An 18453-nucleotide genomic window follows, 5' to 3' on the forward strand; every position below is an offset into this window, starting at 1 on the left:
CTGATTCTTGAACTGATCCTAAACACTCACCATGATATAACCAGACTGTGACTTCGGTGTATTATTTTGAAATACATTTCTATTTGCTTTGCAGGTAATGGTGTGGAAGAGCAACTTTGACTGTGCTGAAGGCAGCGATGGTGTCAGACTGCAACATAAGACGGCCTCCAGCCTGCAGACACCACCAGCCAGCTCCACAGCTCGCTTCCCCCTGAACTCGCATCCATCTGTGCTTCATAGCCAGGTGAGTCCAGAAAGACATGGCAAGATTTTATTTAGTTCAGTTTTCCTTTGGCTTTAATTAGACAAAAACCTTTGGAAAGCCCATAGTCAAACCAGGGACTCCACTGCTGAGGGTATTGTAGAACTCTTTGGTTAACACTCTAACCACTTGGCCATTTGGTTGTCCCAAATGACAGCAATTCTGCTTTGATGGCCTATTTAGATTCAGCATTATGTGTTTCCTGGGTGGCACAGAGGTTATTGATGACCATAAATTGGCTGTAGGTGTGAGCGTAAGCGTCAGTGGTTGTCTGTCTTTCTGTGTTGACCCTGTAGCGGCGATCCTTCAAGGCAATACTCTGCCTCTCGCCCAATGTCAGCTGGCAGAGGTGTGGGTAAATCTAATAGTATGGTACTATGTGCATCCCCTTTGCTCCTTCACACAGATGTTTATCCCAGATAGTTATACACCAGTCGCTTACCACGCATCTTTTCCCACACGCAGCATTTAAATGCACACATTACTATTATCCCGTCAAATGATTGGCAGTTCATGTGTGAGATTTTTGACAAGCTCCATTTTGATAGTTTTTCAGTGTAAAAATGGGTTTTGTTGGGTTAGACTTTAGTAGGACAGAAGAATGAAAAGATTTCTTGAATTTATTCACTTTTCACTTTTTTGCTTTCGTGAATAATTGTGACAGTACATGCATACATACACACATAGTTAGTTGCATAGATAGTTGCAGATGTGCCTCTTATCCACAAGGCCACCAGGATGCCACGTATCTCAGACAGATTTTGCTGCTTTAAAATATTCTAGGTTAAACTTTGTGATTTCAAGCACGACCATTTCCTTAAATGTAGCAGTTCTAAGACCTGCTGTTTTCAAAGACTTCAGTTTATATCATTTTAGAAAAAGGTCATGAACATCGCATCGATGATTTAATTCAATTCAATTTTATTTATATAACGCCAATTACAGTCAAATTGTCTCAAGACGCTTTACAGAACCCATATGCCTGAACATATACATATTTATTACAGCTTTGCTACTAGTGCAGTTAAATGTAATATTTGTCATAGGAGCAACTCAAGCAAAACTCTTAGAAAAACTCTAAAATGTTGAGAGAGGGTCATCTTATAGTTTGTTTGCTATGTATGTATATACACATATACTCAGATACACATAGATATGTTTAATGCATCGACTGTAAGTGCTCACTTCAGCACAAACGGACTAACTGAAACACACCTATTTGCATGCATGTGTGCAGACCAACTGAAAAGTCAAGAGAGACATACACGTGCACAGATGCCCCTCAGCTTATTTCCTCCATGCATATCCTTCCTTTGAAGTCTGCAGCGTGGCCCAAAGCTACATCCACATCTCATATGCAGGGCAGGAACTGCCTGCTTTTTCACACGTCTGCATTTTGATATGGAGGTTTGGTATGGGAGTTTGTTTTCTCCTTTTCCATTTCTGGCCACTTAAAAAAGAGGAAAAATTACAGAGAAATTTTACTATACTAGTGGTTAGTTTTAAAAATTCAATACAAGCAAGCCGTGATGAAGTATGACTGTGTTTAAGTGTTCTCTTTGTAGTACTAGTATAGTAGTTAGGTATTATAGATGTCCTTACCAAAACTTACTGTGATTTTTGTGTCTTTTGATGTGCTGAAATGAGGCACTGACAAACTAAAAGTAAATATATCAATAAAGATTCACAGTGCATGTTATGCTAAGATGTGTTAGGTTCTTTCTCATATGGAATTTCCACAGTGGTATGTTATGCTTATTTTTTCTTGTCCTATGATGTGTCTTTGTTTGGAATTTGTAACTGAATAATACACAAAAAAATATTTCTAATGTCACTACAGTAACTGGGATTTTGTGCTGTCCTTCTTCATACTATTTTGACTTAATGTGACAACAAGAGGCTTTGGATAATATCCTGAGAGTAAAATGATGCCAAAGTCAGTTATTTTATTAAAGTCTTTTGATGGAAATCAAGCCTTACTGGCTCTTAAGTCCATTTTGTGGCACCATCTTCTCTAATTTCATGAGCGTAATTCAATAGAGCGTCATTCTCTGTTTTTCAGTAGGAGTCTCTGCTTGCTCCACCACACCATGTCTGACTGATGTGTACATCGATGCACAAAAAAGTATGGTTAATAAACTGTTAAACAGACACTTCCTGTGGCTCAACTGTAAAACTATAACTTAAATAATGATTGTGATTATACTGTTTAAAAATGTGGATAGAAAACATTCTTTTTTGTATGACTCACTTGAACACATGAAACCCAGTGTTCAGTCCTAAGTGTGGGTTTACTTCAAGTGTTTTCAGGGGCGTGTAATTACAGGAATTAGCTGCTATAGCAAGCTAACTGTTTAGATTGATATCTTATCAATAAGCTAAAGCAGTGGGAGCAGATAAATTAAAGATGGGACCTTTTGTTTCTGCCACGCCTGTGCTGAATATAATTATAGATGTTTATGTGTGAACTGTAGTTGGTAGTTAAATGCTCTTTATAGCTCTGTATGACAACCTGTTTGAGGTGTACACACATATATACACACTTAAAACATAAAAAACATCACCAAAGCCATGTTTGTCATTCAAATCTGATAGGCTTGTTGCTTTTACATTTTGCATACTTGATCACAGCAGAAAAGAGGAAGTCAGGTTTTGTGAGCAAACACCAGCACGTCATTGTTGTTAACTCACTGGTGGCCCAGTATACAAGCTGCATGCATTTATGCACTGATTTGTATCAAAATAATATGAAATCTGTGTCTCTCATGATTCAGACTAGGACTGCAACTAATGGTAATTTTCATTTACAATTAATTTGTTGACACATTTCAGTTAAATATCAGAAAGTATTTCATTTATAATACCTAGAAATACAGCACATCCTTACATTGAAGAAATGGAAATGAGAGATTCATGGTAATATTTAAATGATAACAACTTAAATAATAATGAAATAGTACTAATTATTAATAGTAACTGTTGACCAAATGTTCCAGCATTTATTTAGTTTATTTAATGATATGTTCAACTGTGCAGCCTTGTAATGTGATTCAGTAACACTTTATCGCTAATCAAAAGAGATTTATTGTCCGAAAGGAGGTCTGGGATACTATTTTCACTGTGGTTCCTGGTAACTGAACTCATTGTAACAGATGAGATTTTCAATTTTTACAGGATATTTCCAGTAACAGGCGAACAAAAACAGAAAGCTAATAAATGTGGATAAACATCACTAAATTCACAGAGGGAAAAAAAGATGCTACACAACTTGACTGGAAAACAAGACATTTTATAGTTTTTTTTTTTCAATGTAAATGTAATGCAGTTGCCTGTAGATCCATGGCTACATTACAAAGAACAACCACTAGAAGCTAATTCAACATACTTTCAATGGCACCAATTTGACAAAATGTAAAGAAGAATAAAAATCAATACATCTGACATTACAACAACCAGTTTATGAGCTTATGTGCTGTTGTTGTACTCATAGATTTAATTTCTTTCTGTTGCTCTATTGGTTGCAAAGCAGTTTTTTTTTTCATTTTGCCATCAGATTTGCATGCAAAAGCTAAATATTACACAGGGTTAAGAAAATGAAAATTAAAAAAAAGGAAGAAAAGCCTCAGAGTATGTGTAAAATACAATGACAAAGCTCCAGATAGGACTGAAATTATGAGGACCTAGGAGTTTCCTGACAAAGGTCATTTTGGGCATCAGTTTAGGTAATATTACAATCATCCAATCTATAAAAAATAGTTTGTGGCTTTTGTGTCACATAGGCTAAGAACAAAATGAGTCAGAAACATGGAAGTTACTGACAGGACTGAACTAAAAGAAAGAGTTTGACCAAAAGATAAACAAGAAACGGTCAGATAGACAGAGCAGTGCCGCCATTAGTGATGTTTAAATATTAAAAGACCTAGAGGTGTCACGCGCACACACATAAAGGAGACAGGGTGACACAGATGGGCTGGGGAACCTCAGGGAATGGTTTGGATTTCAACCCCTTTGACTCTTACTGTCTTACTTACATCAACAAGGGCACAGCCAAGGTCTTCTTTCTTTCACACACACACAACCTCACAGTCTCTCCTTTCCCTTATCGATTGTTCTACTACAGTCTAGGTCCACCCACAGTGCTGCTTCCTCGCTTCTATACTTTACAATCCAGAACAGCAGGATTCATAATGAACAAAAGTATCTTGAAGTCCTCAGCAGGTCATCCCTTTGTGACTTTCCCTCAAATTATGGCCTTAATGCCTCTGGAAAATTGCAAAAATGTATTTTGAATATTTTTGCAGTAAAGTTGCTGATTAATTGCTAAGATTAAAAGACAATCGTGAACAGCATATGTGTGTTTCTTTCAATGCTAATTGTCATTTAGTGCTTATATTTCCTCAGTGCTTGTTTTTACCTCATGCTGAGTTCAGACCAAACAATTTTGGCACAAAAATAGCCTGACCCAAAAGATCAAACCAGTTATTAACAAAACCACTTGTGAAAGTCAACCTTTGCTCAAATATGTGTTTCGGTGGGCGTTGCTTATCTTGAACATAAGTTTGTTGTTGTTCCGTGTACAGAATAATGAATGTTCAAAGTTTGACACCAGGAAGCTGTTTTCAAATCTTATCTGTTGACAGTGAAAAGCTGCTCTGCTCACTTTAAGTCGGAGTTTAAGGTGTGAACTTGCAAGCAGGATTTGTAACATCACAACTAGTCTGGATGTCAGCCCTGGTCGAAAAGGCCATCAACACTAGTGGGATGTGAAAACTTGATTTCTGCTGTGCACAGACAATGAGAATGCACTTACAGTGATGTAGGAGACATCTTCTATCCAACAGTTAAACTTGTGTCTCTTAAACAGAGATGATATTTATCAGAAAACTGCATGAATCGGTTTTGGCCCGATGATGGTAAAGAGTATTTAACCAGCATCAGCAGCAATGTGAAGGTGATTATTTTCCTTCAATGGACAGTGTGAATCCATAGCTTTCACTGTATTTTAAACACCAGCTTTCTTTATTTGTGGAACCTTCGAGGCTTCTTTTTCTTATTTCTGACTATGTCTTTTTCTGTCTGTGCTGTGAGATTGGAAATGGCTTTTAAGAGTTCTTCCACTTGACAGCCGTTATTACAGATGTGCCTGAAAGCGTGATTAGTAAATGGGCAGCTGGACCATGTGGAGAGAGATGATTAGCGCGATGTATGAAACATATTCTCTTCTTCTGAGAACTCCTGTTCTTGTACAACCCTGCTGAACCCTTTCACTGGAAAATATTGTTTTTCAAATACAGCTGTCTGAAGCTTCAGCATTAATGGAAAAGCAATCTGCTTGATTAAGTAATGACTGCAGCTCGACTCTGGGGTTTGTGTTGGCTCCCCGTCTGCTAAAAAAAGATGTGCACTCACAAGACACGTGTTCAAACGATCGCGGATGTATTTTTACTCAATTTGATGTATTTGATTTTTACCCTATCAACCAAACAAGTGCAGTCTGTGTTTTGACAGCTGCAGAATTTAAATCTAAAAGAATGCAAAAGCCACCCAGAGGGCTTCGGTTGTTGTCTGGTCACTTTTACCCAACTCATGCAGCTTTTAGGCATGATGTTTGATAACATTTTATTGTCCTTTCAATCTTTAGTACTGTATATTGACAAGAACAGACATGGAAAAATATAAAATGAAGATAAATTCTGGCCTTGTTCTGATGGTCTTATAACTGCCCTTTTGGGAGATGTGAGCATACACAGCAAGTAGTGTTGGTTCATTAAAGTTTTTCAAATAAACATAAATTTTAGGAAAATTATTTTCTGCACATAGCATGAAATTATGTATGACAATAAAATATTAGTAAGAGGAACAAGTGTGAGAACATTCAGCATGGATAAATTAGCCATAATTATGAAATTAAGGCTTACGTCAGGTTTTCTTTTAACTCGGTTACAGAAATTCTGTCACTGTCGGATATGTTGAGACTGTTGTCTTGAAAAGTACAATGTGGAAGTTAATCACATATTGTTTCAGGCAATTGGCACACATCTCTAGGAATTTCCTGTAGTTAGTAAAGCTCCACTGACCATAAATGTCCTGTTTTAAGAAAATGAAAACTTGCAGAATCCGCGACTAAGTGAGTGGTTAAAGTAGATGGTTTTTGCAATGTCTGCCACCAAAGGTGCACAGACAGACACAATTAAAAAAAAAAAAATATATATATATATATATATATATATATATGTATATATATATATATATATATTTTTTTTTTTTTAGCAATCCTTTAGTATGAAAAGTAAACAGCATTATACACTTTGTTTATTTTTGTTTTTTATCACCTGTGTGTGCACACATTTCACATTTACAAAGTCTGAACAGCCATTGTAAATATTGCTGTGACACTACATATATGCAAATTTGCTTCAATACTTGTGATTATGATGACAGAACTGTAGATGAAATTCATGCAAACTAGTGCAACAGTTAAGCACATTCAAAAGCCATATAAACACGATAAAACTCTTCAAACCAAATCAATTTCCAACTGAGGTTCATTAGATTTTTGCAGTGGTTCTATGGTTCTAGTTTTACTGATTAGATTGCCTACAAATTATATATACTTCGTCTGATGGACAAAACAGAAACACTTCTAAAACCAGACTTTTTTTACAAGATGTTTTTTCAAATTTAATTGAAACGTCAAGTCATTAAAAAACAATAAAGGCACACTTACTCTGTAGATGCGTCTTTTTGTTTGACTTCACACAGTTATTGCTAATTCCAGCTAAATATTTTGACTGCAATAACCTTTCTCTCTCTTTCTCACATGCGCGCACACACACACACACACACTAACATCATTAAGTTCATTCCGGGCACTGACATTTCTTTTATCTCTGTTTATAGATTGTCATCTGTCAGTTGTTACAGTTAAAGTAATGCTGGGAGCAGCACCTGGAAGCGAAAGCTTCCTAGATTTTTCTTTTCATGTATAATTTAGCCATTCATAATTTATTATTAATACATATACTGCTGCAAGTCTCACCCACGTGTCACCTGAGAGGAAGCAGAGAGGAGAAAAATGTCACCTGCTCACCTAAATGTGATCGTTTGCTTCATACTTGGAAAGAATATTCAAAGACTTTATGAGTTTAAAGGCTGAAATAAAACCAGAGAGAGATACTCTAATATAGCAAAAGTGGATCTAATATGCTTTCATACATTGATTTATTTTCAGAGAAGCAGAAAAGAAGTAAACAGGATGTTCTCTGGCTGAAAGCAGCCATGGCAGAAGTTGTGGAACACTACTGCCAGTCATAAATCCAAATACCTGAAGGCAGCCTAATTAAAGAGATGCACAAAATGTGACTATGATGAGCCTTTTTAGACTCATCATCAAAAAACTGTAAACCTATAATTAGAAATCAAAGTCACGTCTGAAAATCTCAATATCCTTGAAAAGAACTACATTATACACAGATCAGCCTCAGCATTAAATCCACTGACCAGAGAAGTCAGTAACATTTATTTTCCCATTACAATGGGACCTGTTGATGGGTGGGATATATTAGGCAGCAAATGAACAGTCAGATCTTAAAGCTGATGTACTGGAAGCAGAAAAATGGGCAATTAGGATCTGAGTGACTTTGAAAGGGGCAGATTGTTATACCTCTCCAAAACAAGGTCTTTTGAGGTGTTTCCTAGGAAGAACAACCAGTGAACCAGAGACAGAGTCACAGATGTCAGGGGTCAGTGGTAGGGATAGGGAGCAGAAGCCAGCCCATGCGTTCGGATCACTGTAGCACAAATCACAGATAGTATTCACTGATGGCAGTGCAGCCTTTTAGCAGGATAATGCACCGTTACACACTGTGAGAGTATGCCAGAGATAGTTTCAGGAACATGACAAAGAGCTGAAAGTGATGACTTTCCTTACAAATATTCCAAATCTCAATCTGATCAAGCATCTTGGAATGTCCCGGAAAAACAAGTCCAATCCACAGATGCCTCACCTCGTGACTTCCAGGATTCAAAAGCTGTGCTGCTAACATCTTGGTGCACGACACCACAGGATACTCCCAGCAGCTTTGAGTCAGTGCCTCAATGGGTCAGTGCAATACAACATTTAGCAGCTGGTTTTAATGTTGTGGCTGATGAGTGTATGTCATGTAGTACAGCCATTGAACTGTATTTGTCCTACATCAAACTAGAAATAACTAAGAAAGCAGAGTAAACAAGTTTTTACAGGTAGATTCTACATTTGCAGAAAAAACGGCTGTTATGTTGCCTAAAAAGCTGTTACAGCAGTAATACATGAGAGGGAATTTTGTATAGTTATTTTTGGTACACATGCCTCTCAACATTCGACTTCAAAGTCACTAGAATTTACATGAATCTGTGTTTTATTGTGTAAATATTTGCTTGATAAGACAAAATCAAAATATCTGTAGATTTTGAAAAGCTTAGAAAGCACCGAAGTAGATCTCAGATGTATAAAAAAACATATGTAAATAGAAATTGATTAACTAAAAGTGGAATAGTCTTATTAGTAGACTATATGCACATGATCCTTTTAGTTAAGTTTCCGTCAGCAGCGTCACACCTGTAGCAAACTCTACTGCTCCTACTCAGAAGCTCACTGTCCCATGATGAAACAAAATAAGATGAAGTATTAATTATAGTAAAAGCATAAATTAATTTACGATTTCAAATCTCTCCATCCATTTTCTGTTTCCTATCCCAGTACAGACTGCATTAATTAGATAATTAAAAATGATTGCTATGTCCTGCTGGAATTTAAGTTATTGCTAATTAAATGACTAGTTTGTCTAATATTTTAAAAACTGATCACAGGAAAATTAACTTTTGCTGGACAAAAACTCAGTCATGCACGTTGTTGTACCCTCAGTTTCCAGATTGTCAGGTGCACCTAGCTAAAATCGCTGCAATCTAATACAACAATCTTGCAATAAAATTGACGGTCACAAAGGTCATGTTGTTAAATTAAGTTTTTGTTTAAACCGTTGCATAGAAGTGCCACAACTTTATGGTTATTTTGGAGGAGGTAGCTTGCAGTGGTGTTGAATGTATTGCATTATAGAGATTTTTTATTTGACCTACCCTCGTTACCAGAAGTGGGGTTGACAAAATAGTAGAATCAGGACTTCCTTCATAAACTAGCAACTGAGTCTGTCTTCGATATTCCAAAATATTTTTGGTTTAGAACAGCATCTAAGAACATCATAGAGACCAAAAGACACAGTGGGAGTATAAAAAAATCACTGCAATTTACAGTTCAATTTAGTTTACTAACTGTTTATAAGCTACAGCTAAATTATTTTTTAAAGCAACTATCCTAAGGTGTGATAGTGTTCAACATTACAAGCTGCTGACATGTTTTCATTTACTGTTCATCATAACAGTCAATATCATAAATGAACAAGGCTATTAGTTATTTGGGCAATTTGACAACTCCTGTATTAGTTTAGATTATTTTTTATTTGTTTATTAGTACATTATCCTGCATTATGCATCACTTGGTGCACTACCTAATACCTGCATGCATCACAAATGACTCTTTGTCATTGTTGTAGGCATGTCTGAAGGAAGCTTTGAGAAACACCACATGAAAGTGACTTATGTCTGAATGACATAATGCTGTCACTTTTACAATGTTACATGTTCCATTTCTGAAAGGGCCAGACACACATTTATCTCAGAATATGGTCAGAACACCTCACAATAACATTAAAGCATTTTATATTAAATTAAAGAATCCCTTTTATGAGATGATTCCAGCCTGTCTAATATCACCTGGGTTATAAAAACATCCTTTCTAGCTCTGCTGAATATCCAGTATTACACAATACTGCCTTTGTCAATAATTCACTCCACCAGGAAGAAATTGACTAATGAGACAGTAATGCTATGTTTATTCATAGAGAAGCAAAGGCCACCCATGCCCGCTACCCTCTCAGAATCAAATCCACAGGGATTTCATAAGCAGCTAATTTGATATGCTTATCCTTTAATGTACTTGGATGTGTGTCTCCATGATAATTTGCCAGCAATGGGAACTATACCAGGAACATGTAGGCCTATTTTGTTGAGCACAATAAGCCAGCTTTAAAAAGAGATCTTTCCAACTAAAGATTGAGAATGTGTGTGGTTCAATCAGGTTGTTTCTCTGCTCAACACAGCTGAGCAAATCTTAATTTGCTGCTGTTTTGTTGTGTGCACATAGATGCATCAGTGCATGCGTCCGTGTGTATGCGCGTGAGCACCAACCACTGCTGACAGGCAGATCAGCTCCCTCTGATCACATCCGCCCTAATCCCTCCATCCATCCCACACCCCCTCCCCCTCTTTCTGTCTCTAGCTTCACATCTGGGTCTTTCTCCGCTCACGTGTGCAGACAGACGAGCTGCACGCTCACAGCAGGCTTCCCTTCACAGCTCAGCACACACAAACCACTGCACTGCTCTGCTCAGCTTTAGGATGTGGAGTGAAGAGAGAGCGGGGAGGGGGTTTCAGAGACTGCAGTAGCTGTATGAACTTTAATCTCCTGCACCGTATTTAATCCATTTTTTAAAAATACTTTAAAAAGATTAAACCACAGTAGTATCAGTAAACATCCACCAATCAGAAACGTGTCTGATACAGTGTCGGTGGTTGTGTATGCGTGTGCATCTTTAAGGTACTGGTATAGGAAGGCAGGTGGTATTGTTCTGACAGCGGGAGTTGAATGCATTTGACAGCAGGGGATAAAGAGAAAGGCAGGGGGTGTGACAAGGGAGTGTTGAAGACAGGATAGCAGTGGAGTCAAACAGAGCCTAATGGTCTAGTGGAGCGAGAGAGCATCGGCGAGGAGCAGGCAGACTGAAAGGTAGGGAAAGTGGGAAAGCAGAGTGAGCACGTGAGCAACAGAAGCACACTGGAGACAATAAACAAGACAGTAATAACAAGGGAACATTTAAGAGCCATTAACAAACACTTGTTCATTCCTTTTACATGAAAATGAGAGAAGATGATGGTCGGGAGAAATGGGAAGAGCGATGTGAAAGAAGCAGTAGAGGGAAAGCGCGAGAAAAGCAGTCGGAGAGAAACAGAAAATGAGAGCGAGAAACACCCTCCCTTGTCGAATCTGTAAATTATAGTGGAGTCCACAAGCGTAAGTCAGGGCTGACTCACATCACAGGCTTCATTCATCAAAAGCATCACTAGCAGTTTGTCATAAAATGTTTGCTCCACTCTAATTAACTGAGATGTCGGCAGCTGGTAAAAATGTTTGCCTACATCTTACTGTTATATTATGACATGCACACACCTGTCAGAGGGGGAAATATTGTCCACAGGAAGACACAGAAAATCCAAAATTGATATGCGAAAACACATCTTGTTGACTTGAATGTTGTTTTATTACATTGTATCTTATGATTGCTATAACCAGTATTCAGCATTTTTCTGATTAATGGTATTGTTATTTTTTCCAAACCAATTCCGGATAAAATATTTAATTAAAAAATCACTGGTTACTCCAGTTCGACTTTTTGGATATAGACTGCAGGTATTAGCCTGCTGTTTCCACTGCACATTTAGCATGGACTTTTCTTCTCCAATATGTTACCAATTTCAAAATTCCCTTTGCTACAAGAAAAAAACAACAGTAACCTCCAAGCTGGTAATGTACACATTGAAATTGGCAAGTTTTCCAGTAAATTTAGAATAGGCAATAACGCAGCCCTGCTTGTTTTTTGATGTAGTTTTTTTCTGTGACATAACTATTTCATTATAGTACTTACCTCCATGTATGCAAAGATACCAGCAGAACAGTTCTCTCATCACCATCACTACAGGGACACAGCTGCTGCATTCTGGGCTTAGCACTGCCCAAGACGATTGTGATAGGTTTAAAAAAAAAACACACACACACAAACCAGAGCGCTTTCCCCGTTTTAACAGAATGATAAGAAGGTGCAGACAGACCATTATCCAGCACTGTCACAGCTCCATGCAGATAGGTCTGGCTTTGCAAGACTACTTTTGTTCTGGTGCTGATGGTCTGTCTGTCTTCTATTGTTAACTGCCTTTTTCCCGCCATTGTTATAGCAGCACACTACTGTCTGCAGTACAGTACTGTTCAAATAATGCTCTAGAGGGTATGGTGCCACGGTGTGTTCCAACACTACTCTTATGCAAACAGAGGGGGTTGTAAGTAATCAAGAAAAATTGGGACACCTGTCGGATTTGGTAGCACCAACGTTCAAGGCTTGATCAACCCCCATTGCTGCAGAACAGCTTTAAGTTGTTAACCCATTTATTGTTCAATGAAAAAGGCATTTTTGTATAATTCTGAATTGTACATTATTTTTCAATTTTGAGTCACCTTACCTTTTTTTTTAACCTCTGGCAGTTCACCACTTACCTTTGTACTATTTCAAGCTATTCACTGGACTTGAACTACTTGAATTTCAATTTTAAAAAATGGAAAAATTGGGGCGTTCATTCTACAATTTTTGACCGGTTGTGTGTACAGGGTGTCCTCGGTTTATGACGTCCTTGACCTACAGTGTTTCGTCATTACGTTGGAACTGGTTACATGGAACCAGTTGGTGAGCGGAGCGGACGAATACGTCTATATGCGCTATAAGAGAAAGACGGCTTTGTTTTCATTTGCTGGTTGTACGTCACATTGTTCACCAGATTATGATTTTACCACTGTGTTATGAGAGCGTGAGAGAGTAGGAGAATGTGAGTTCCGACTTACACCAAAAATCGACTTATGTCATGCCGTAGGAACGGAATGCCGATGTAAGTCGAAGATCCCCTGTATTGGTTCCGAATTTCAGTTGTTGGCAATTTTGATTACTAATAATCTACATGGGTATTGGCTCTGAAAGAAACATACTGGTCAACCCTTAAAAAATACTTCCTCTGTATCACATCAAGAAGACTTGTTATTGCCAGCTATGCCATCTGTAGGAGGTGCAATGTAAAGGAAAAGGCCTGTCTGAATGATTGCCATTAATTTACAGTAAAAACAGACATTAGCCTTAAACACTCAATTAAAACTCTGAGGCTTGTTTAGAAGCGACAGCTGTCAACACATTGAAAGCCTGATCCCATTTTCTTGTTCATTACGGTGTTTTCCTTCTTCCATTGGGAAGGGAAAGGACTGTGACACGAAGCAAGTGCAACATCACATTATTATGTTTCCAGTGATTCTTAAATTGAGTTTACAGAAGAAAGTCTAAAAGTATTTTTTAACCAATATTGCTATTAGAAATTAAATTACTTTTATTTTCAGCTGCATTAGTAACATTCTTAGTTTTTAAGATGATGTGAATGTTTCAAATACAGTCACAAATACAACTAGAAAAGCACTCAGAGAGCGCAGTACTCCGCCAAGGCTGCTCAGTTGACATATCATTTCCAACGGATGAAATCTGTAATAAAAAATAACCTTGCGCTGAGCACAGGCATGTGTTATGCATGTTGCATGTGTATATTATGTATGGATACCGAATTGCTTGTAAATTACTCTTATAAAGGTCTGCTGATCAGTTCATCACTTCTAGCAAGCCTTTGTTTTGCTAGTGTTAAAATAACCATTCCCTCGATCCTTTTATTTTGAAGGCGTATTTTTAATGTTACGGGATTTTATTTTGTCACAATTCCAGTGGCACAGGAAGTGTTTATCTAAGATGCGGTTTCTGGACATGACGAAGACGCTGCCGAAAAGTCCGGAAATTCACATAAAGATGAAAGAAAACGGTTCCACGCTGTTGCTGTTTAGCAAAGGATGTGTATAAACTTAGAAGCACCTAGCTGGAATGGAGACAAGCTCTTACGGTGAAGAAATGAGTGATGGACAAAAAGGTGAATTTGTTTTCAAAATAAGGCTGACGGCTGAACGTAAATAAAAGCTTTGTGAAACATCAGGAGCTTCACCATTGTCTGACTGGGGTTTGCTACATTGGGTGACGTAAATATGTAGCGGGCGGCAGGAATTGATGGAACTCAGAAACACATCACAGTTTAATCATTTGTTCCTTGTATGATTTCCAACTGATAAATCACAGTCAATTTGTAGTAGGATCGCAATCATGTGATCGTCAGCAGGTAACTGACACAGTGTTCACATCATGGTTACAGCGACGCCGTGCCGGCTGCTATATCTCCCAATGGGAAATCTTTAACAAAGCTGTGGATCCAGACTATAAGCTGCATCACTGCCAAAATCTAATCAGTTGGTCCTTGTGTCATTTCTGACCTTCTCTGAAAATTTCATCCAAATCCATTAGTCCGTTTTTGAGTAATGTTTCACACAGACAGACGGATTCACAGATTCACAGACAACGTACGCGGACTGTCGCATAACTCCGCCGTTCCTTGGCGGAGTAATAATAAAGTTGTAGCCTATTGGTGTAAAAGTACAAAAATGAAATTCAAAAGTGTCACATATATATTGGTAGTGGCTACATAGATCTCCATTTCTGATAATGATAGCAATTTATTGGTAATTTATGTCTAAAAACCTGACACGACACTGACAGCCCCTGCCGACAGCTCTGCACTGTGCCTGTTAGAGCTAACTTTAGCTTCAGACTGACAGGACAGACTGCTACACATATCAGAGCTTGTAAAGTGATGACCTTAAAACAGTTAAGTGCTTAAACTTAGTTTCCAAGAGCTGTTTTATGTGTGACGATCACCTGCAGCGTTCATATAGAACACTACTCTGTCTGTCACTCTGTTCGTCTTTATACAGAATATTAAGATCAGCTTTTATCCTAAATGTCAAAAACTGAAGGAATGCAAAGAGATTTTTACAGACCTTTTGTTCACAGAGAGGTTTGGGACTTTTCATAGCAGGCAAAGTGTAAATAGTGATAACATCAACAATGGCTCCGGTGTATTTAAATGTCAAAGTAAGTGAGACAGTGTGTCAGTGAAACACCATGTACAATACCAGGACCCTGAAACTGAACCAACTAAAACCAACACAGCCCTCTTTCATTTTAATTTTTTACACCTGTGCTTTTCCTCCTGTGACATGAGAGATTTTTTTGTGTTGTTTTGGCAGCTCACAGAATTAGCAACTCAGTTGCTTCAGCTAATTAGATTTACCAGCAAATGTTGTCACTATAAATTAAGCTTTCACCTGCTACACATTAAGATGCTTTTGATTATGTTTGATTAAGTTCGAATCAAAAATTGCAACTTGAAAAACTTTTTCAAATTGTGGTTTAGATATTAAAACATTCAGCATAAAGGGGTACATTTTCACTAATAATAAAACATCACTATTTAGCTTTTGGTTTGACTTTCTCCTCTCATTCCCAGCACTTTGTACTAATGCTGAAAGCATAAGAAGTAATTCTATGGAAGAGGAGAAGATTTTCTTAGAATTTGTTAGTCAGCAGTATGCTTAATATACTTTTCTAACAGCAGTCACAGGTGTAACTAATAATAGTAATGACATTAATGATGGCTTCGTTACATTGAGATGTGCCAGTAAACCTTCTGCAGAACATCACAGAGCTCTGGCATCGGCTCAGCTGCAAGGAATGCAGCCATCATTAACGTTATGACTTACACCTGCGTTTGGCAAGTCAGAATGTTGCTGTTAGGAGGTCTGTAGTCAGTTATCTGCAGCTGAATACATATATATTACGTAAATGGCATGACTCGCACTTTTTCTAAACTGGAAATTCTTACAGTCACTGCCGTTGTTCACACAAAAAACTCTGCTGAATGCTGAAAGTCACACAGGGCCAGATACACCGCAGCACCCTTGGAAGGTTTTCAGGGTGGTTTCAGGGAGATTTAAGCCAGGCGCATGTTTGCTGTTTCTAAGGAAGTTTATTTTTATAGCATCTTTCCACAGCAGATATCAGAAAGTGCTTTACAGTAAAGACAAAAAAGCAAATAAAAGATAGAGCAGCAGAGAATATACAAGCTATAAAATAAGATACTGAAAACTTGACAGGAGCAATTCTAAACAAGTTGGCCTTAAGCTGATTTTTAACTGTGTCCAGTGGGGAAAGAAAGACTTCCACAGTTTAGCTGCTACAACCTATGACCTTTTTTGACTTCAGCATGCTCTCAAAAGAATCTTGAACTGGATTCTTCATTTAGTGGGGATCCAGTGTAAATAGATTAATGTCTTTTAGAGGACTTACACTGTGTCCCAGAAGTTCGACATGTTTCACTGGACAACATGTTTGACTGGTTGTCACCAAAATGAGTCACACCTGGTGAATCAGGCACTGTTTGGTTGTTTGTCCTGGTCAAACAGTCAGGTCCCAATATATAAATTTCTTGCTTGGCCAGAATGCTTTACACTCACAGCCAAATTTTGGAAGCCTTGTTACCATGGTCAAGAATAAAGGTGGAAAAGCTACTCTTTCAGACTCTGAGATTTGTACACACGCCACATTGCTCTTCGAAATGCAGGAAAAACTCGTCAGCAGGTAGCTCAAGACCTTGGCACTAGTATCCGCTGGGTGCAGAATTGGTGGCAAAGGTACAACAAAAGAGGATCCTTCAAAGACTTGCCTCGCTCAGGACGTCCATCTGGCTTAACTGCAAGAGCCAATGATCTGATGAGAAAAGCCAAGTGTAAAAGACACCAGTCATGGCGGCGACTCAGTCAGAGGCTGAAAATTCTTGTAGAACATGTTTCTAAAAGCACTGTGCATCGTTATTTAACAGAAACATTGGGGCTAAAAGCTTGCATGAGGCAACATACCCCACAACTCATCAAACTGCAAAAGGAGAACAGACTGGCATTCGAAAAGAAGTACATAATTCTGACTCCAAAAGACTGGGAGAACTGGATTTTCTCTGATCATTGCCCTCTCTACTTATTTCTAACAGCCAAAACGACCGTATCTATACAGATGATCATGAAAAAGTACCATCTTCTGAGCAAGTGAAATTCAGTGCCCATAGTATGATTTGTTAGGGATATGTCCACTTCAGCTCTCTCAGAGCTGCACATTGTACCTCAAGGTACCTCTGTTAATGCACAATATTATACCACCAGCATTCTACAAAAGGTACTACTTCCAGATTTGGCCAGGAGGAAAAAAATCAGCCCTGTGACTGAATGGAAAATGTTTAACAGACGTTCGGAATTGGTATTTATGCAAGATGGCGCCCTTGCTCACACTGCCTGTCTGACTCAGCAGTGGTGTTCTGAGCATCTACCTGGCTAAGGAGGAAGGAATGGCCACCAAACTCCCCTGACCTCAACCCAATTGAGAACTGTTGGGGGATCCTGAACATCAGTCACATCTTTACCAGTCCACCACCGACCACCATGAAACAGCTCAACTCTAGGACTGTGCAGGAGTGGGGAAAGCCTCGATCAAAGTGAAAGGGGGAAATACTGGTTATTGAAAAAATTCATTACACTGCATATTCAGTCTTTGAGCTTTGTTTTTCTGGGGAGAACAAACTTTTGGGACACGGTGTAGTAAAACGTGTAGCAGCTGCATTTTGGTTTTGCAGCTAAAAAGGGAACTGTTGAGATGGGATATAATAAATGCATGTTTTAAGATTAAGCTATCCTGTAAACTTGGCACTGAAATGGTCAGTATGTCACTGCTGGCCTTGTATTGTTCGACCTTAGCATTCTGGGATTTTTCACATTTGAGTGTCCCTTGTATCAATTACCATGTTGACCCGATTATGTTGGAAAAGGGGTTTGTCCAGCTGTTTCCCTGAGATACCATTAACAAGGAGAAGACAGCTGTCATCACTGAAACTTACTCCCTTGTTTGAGTGAAACATGAAATATGTTTATACATAAAAAATTGTGTCTCTCACCAATCGCTCACAGGCTGTTTTGTGTCATGGGGTCAAAATGATTTTCTCTAACAGTTAGCATTTCTCTGAATGTCTTTTGGAGCTCATCATCCATGACAGCTGCTTGACAGATTTTCTCTCCGGTTCATTTCTGCAGTAAAGAGATGTTTTCAATCTTCATGCATTTATTTTGTCAGCAAAGCACATTATACAGGCCTTCAGAAACTGCTGCAGGTTAAACTGAACTAATGAGACACTTTAAGGGCTGACTGACTCAAAAACTAACAATAAACGCATTGAATACACTCGCCAGCTCAACAGCATTAATTCAACAAACAACCCATAATGCATCTCTCTGTAGAAAAGCCATGTTACACGGGTAC

The 18453-nt window shown here is 38.3% G+C and overlaps 1 protein-coding gene across 2 annotated transcripts in view; it reads left to right on the top strand.

Annotated features, from left to right (window-relative positions):
* Nucleotides 1–18453, top strand: part of poc1a (POC1 centriolar protein A) — a 52097-nt gene that overhangs the window by 15374 nt on the left and 18270 nt on the right. For both annotated transcript variants that reach the window (XM_023284641.3, XM_023284642.3), the window contains exon 9: nt 95–244. In XM_023284641.3, coding sequence (XP_023140409.1) covers nt 95–244 — 150 coding nt within the window. The remainder of the gene's footprint in view (nt 1–94; nt 245–18453) is intronic.

This window comes from Amphiprion ocellaris, chromosome 5, assembly GCF_022539595.1.
Source record: "Amphiprion ocellaris isolate individual 3 ecotype Okinawa chromosome 5, ASM2253959v1, whole genome shotgun sequence".
Classification (NCBI taxonomy): domain Eukaryota; kingdom Metazoa; phylum Chordata; class Actinopteri; family Pomacentridae; genus Amphiprion; species Amphiprion ocellaris.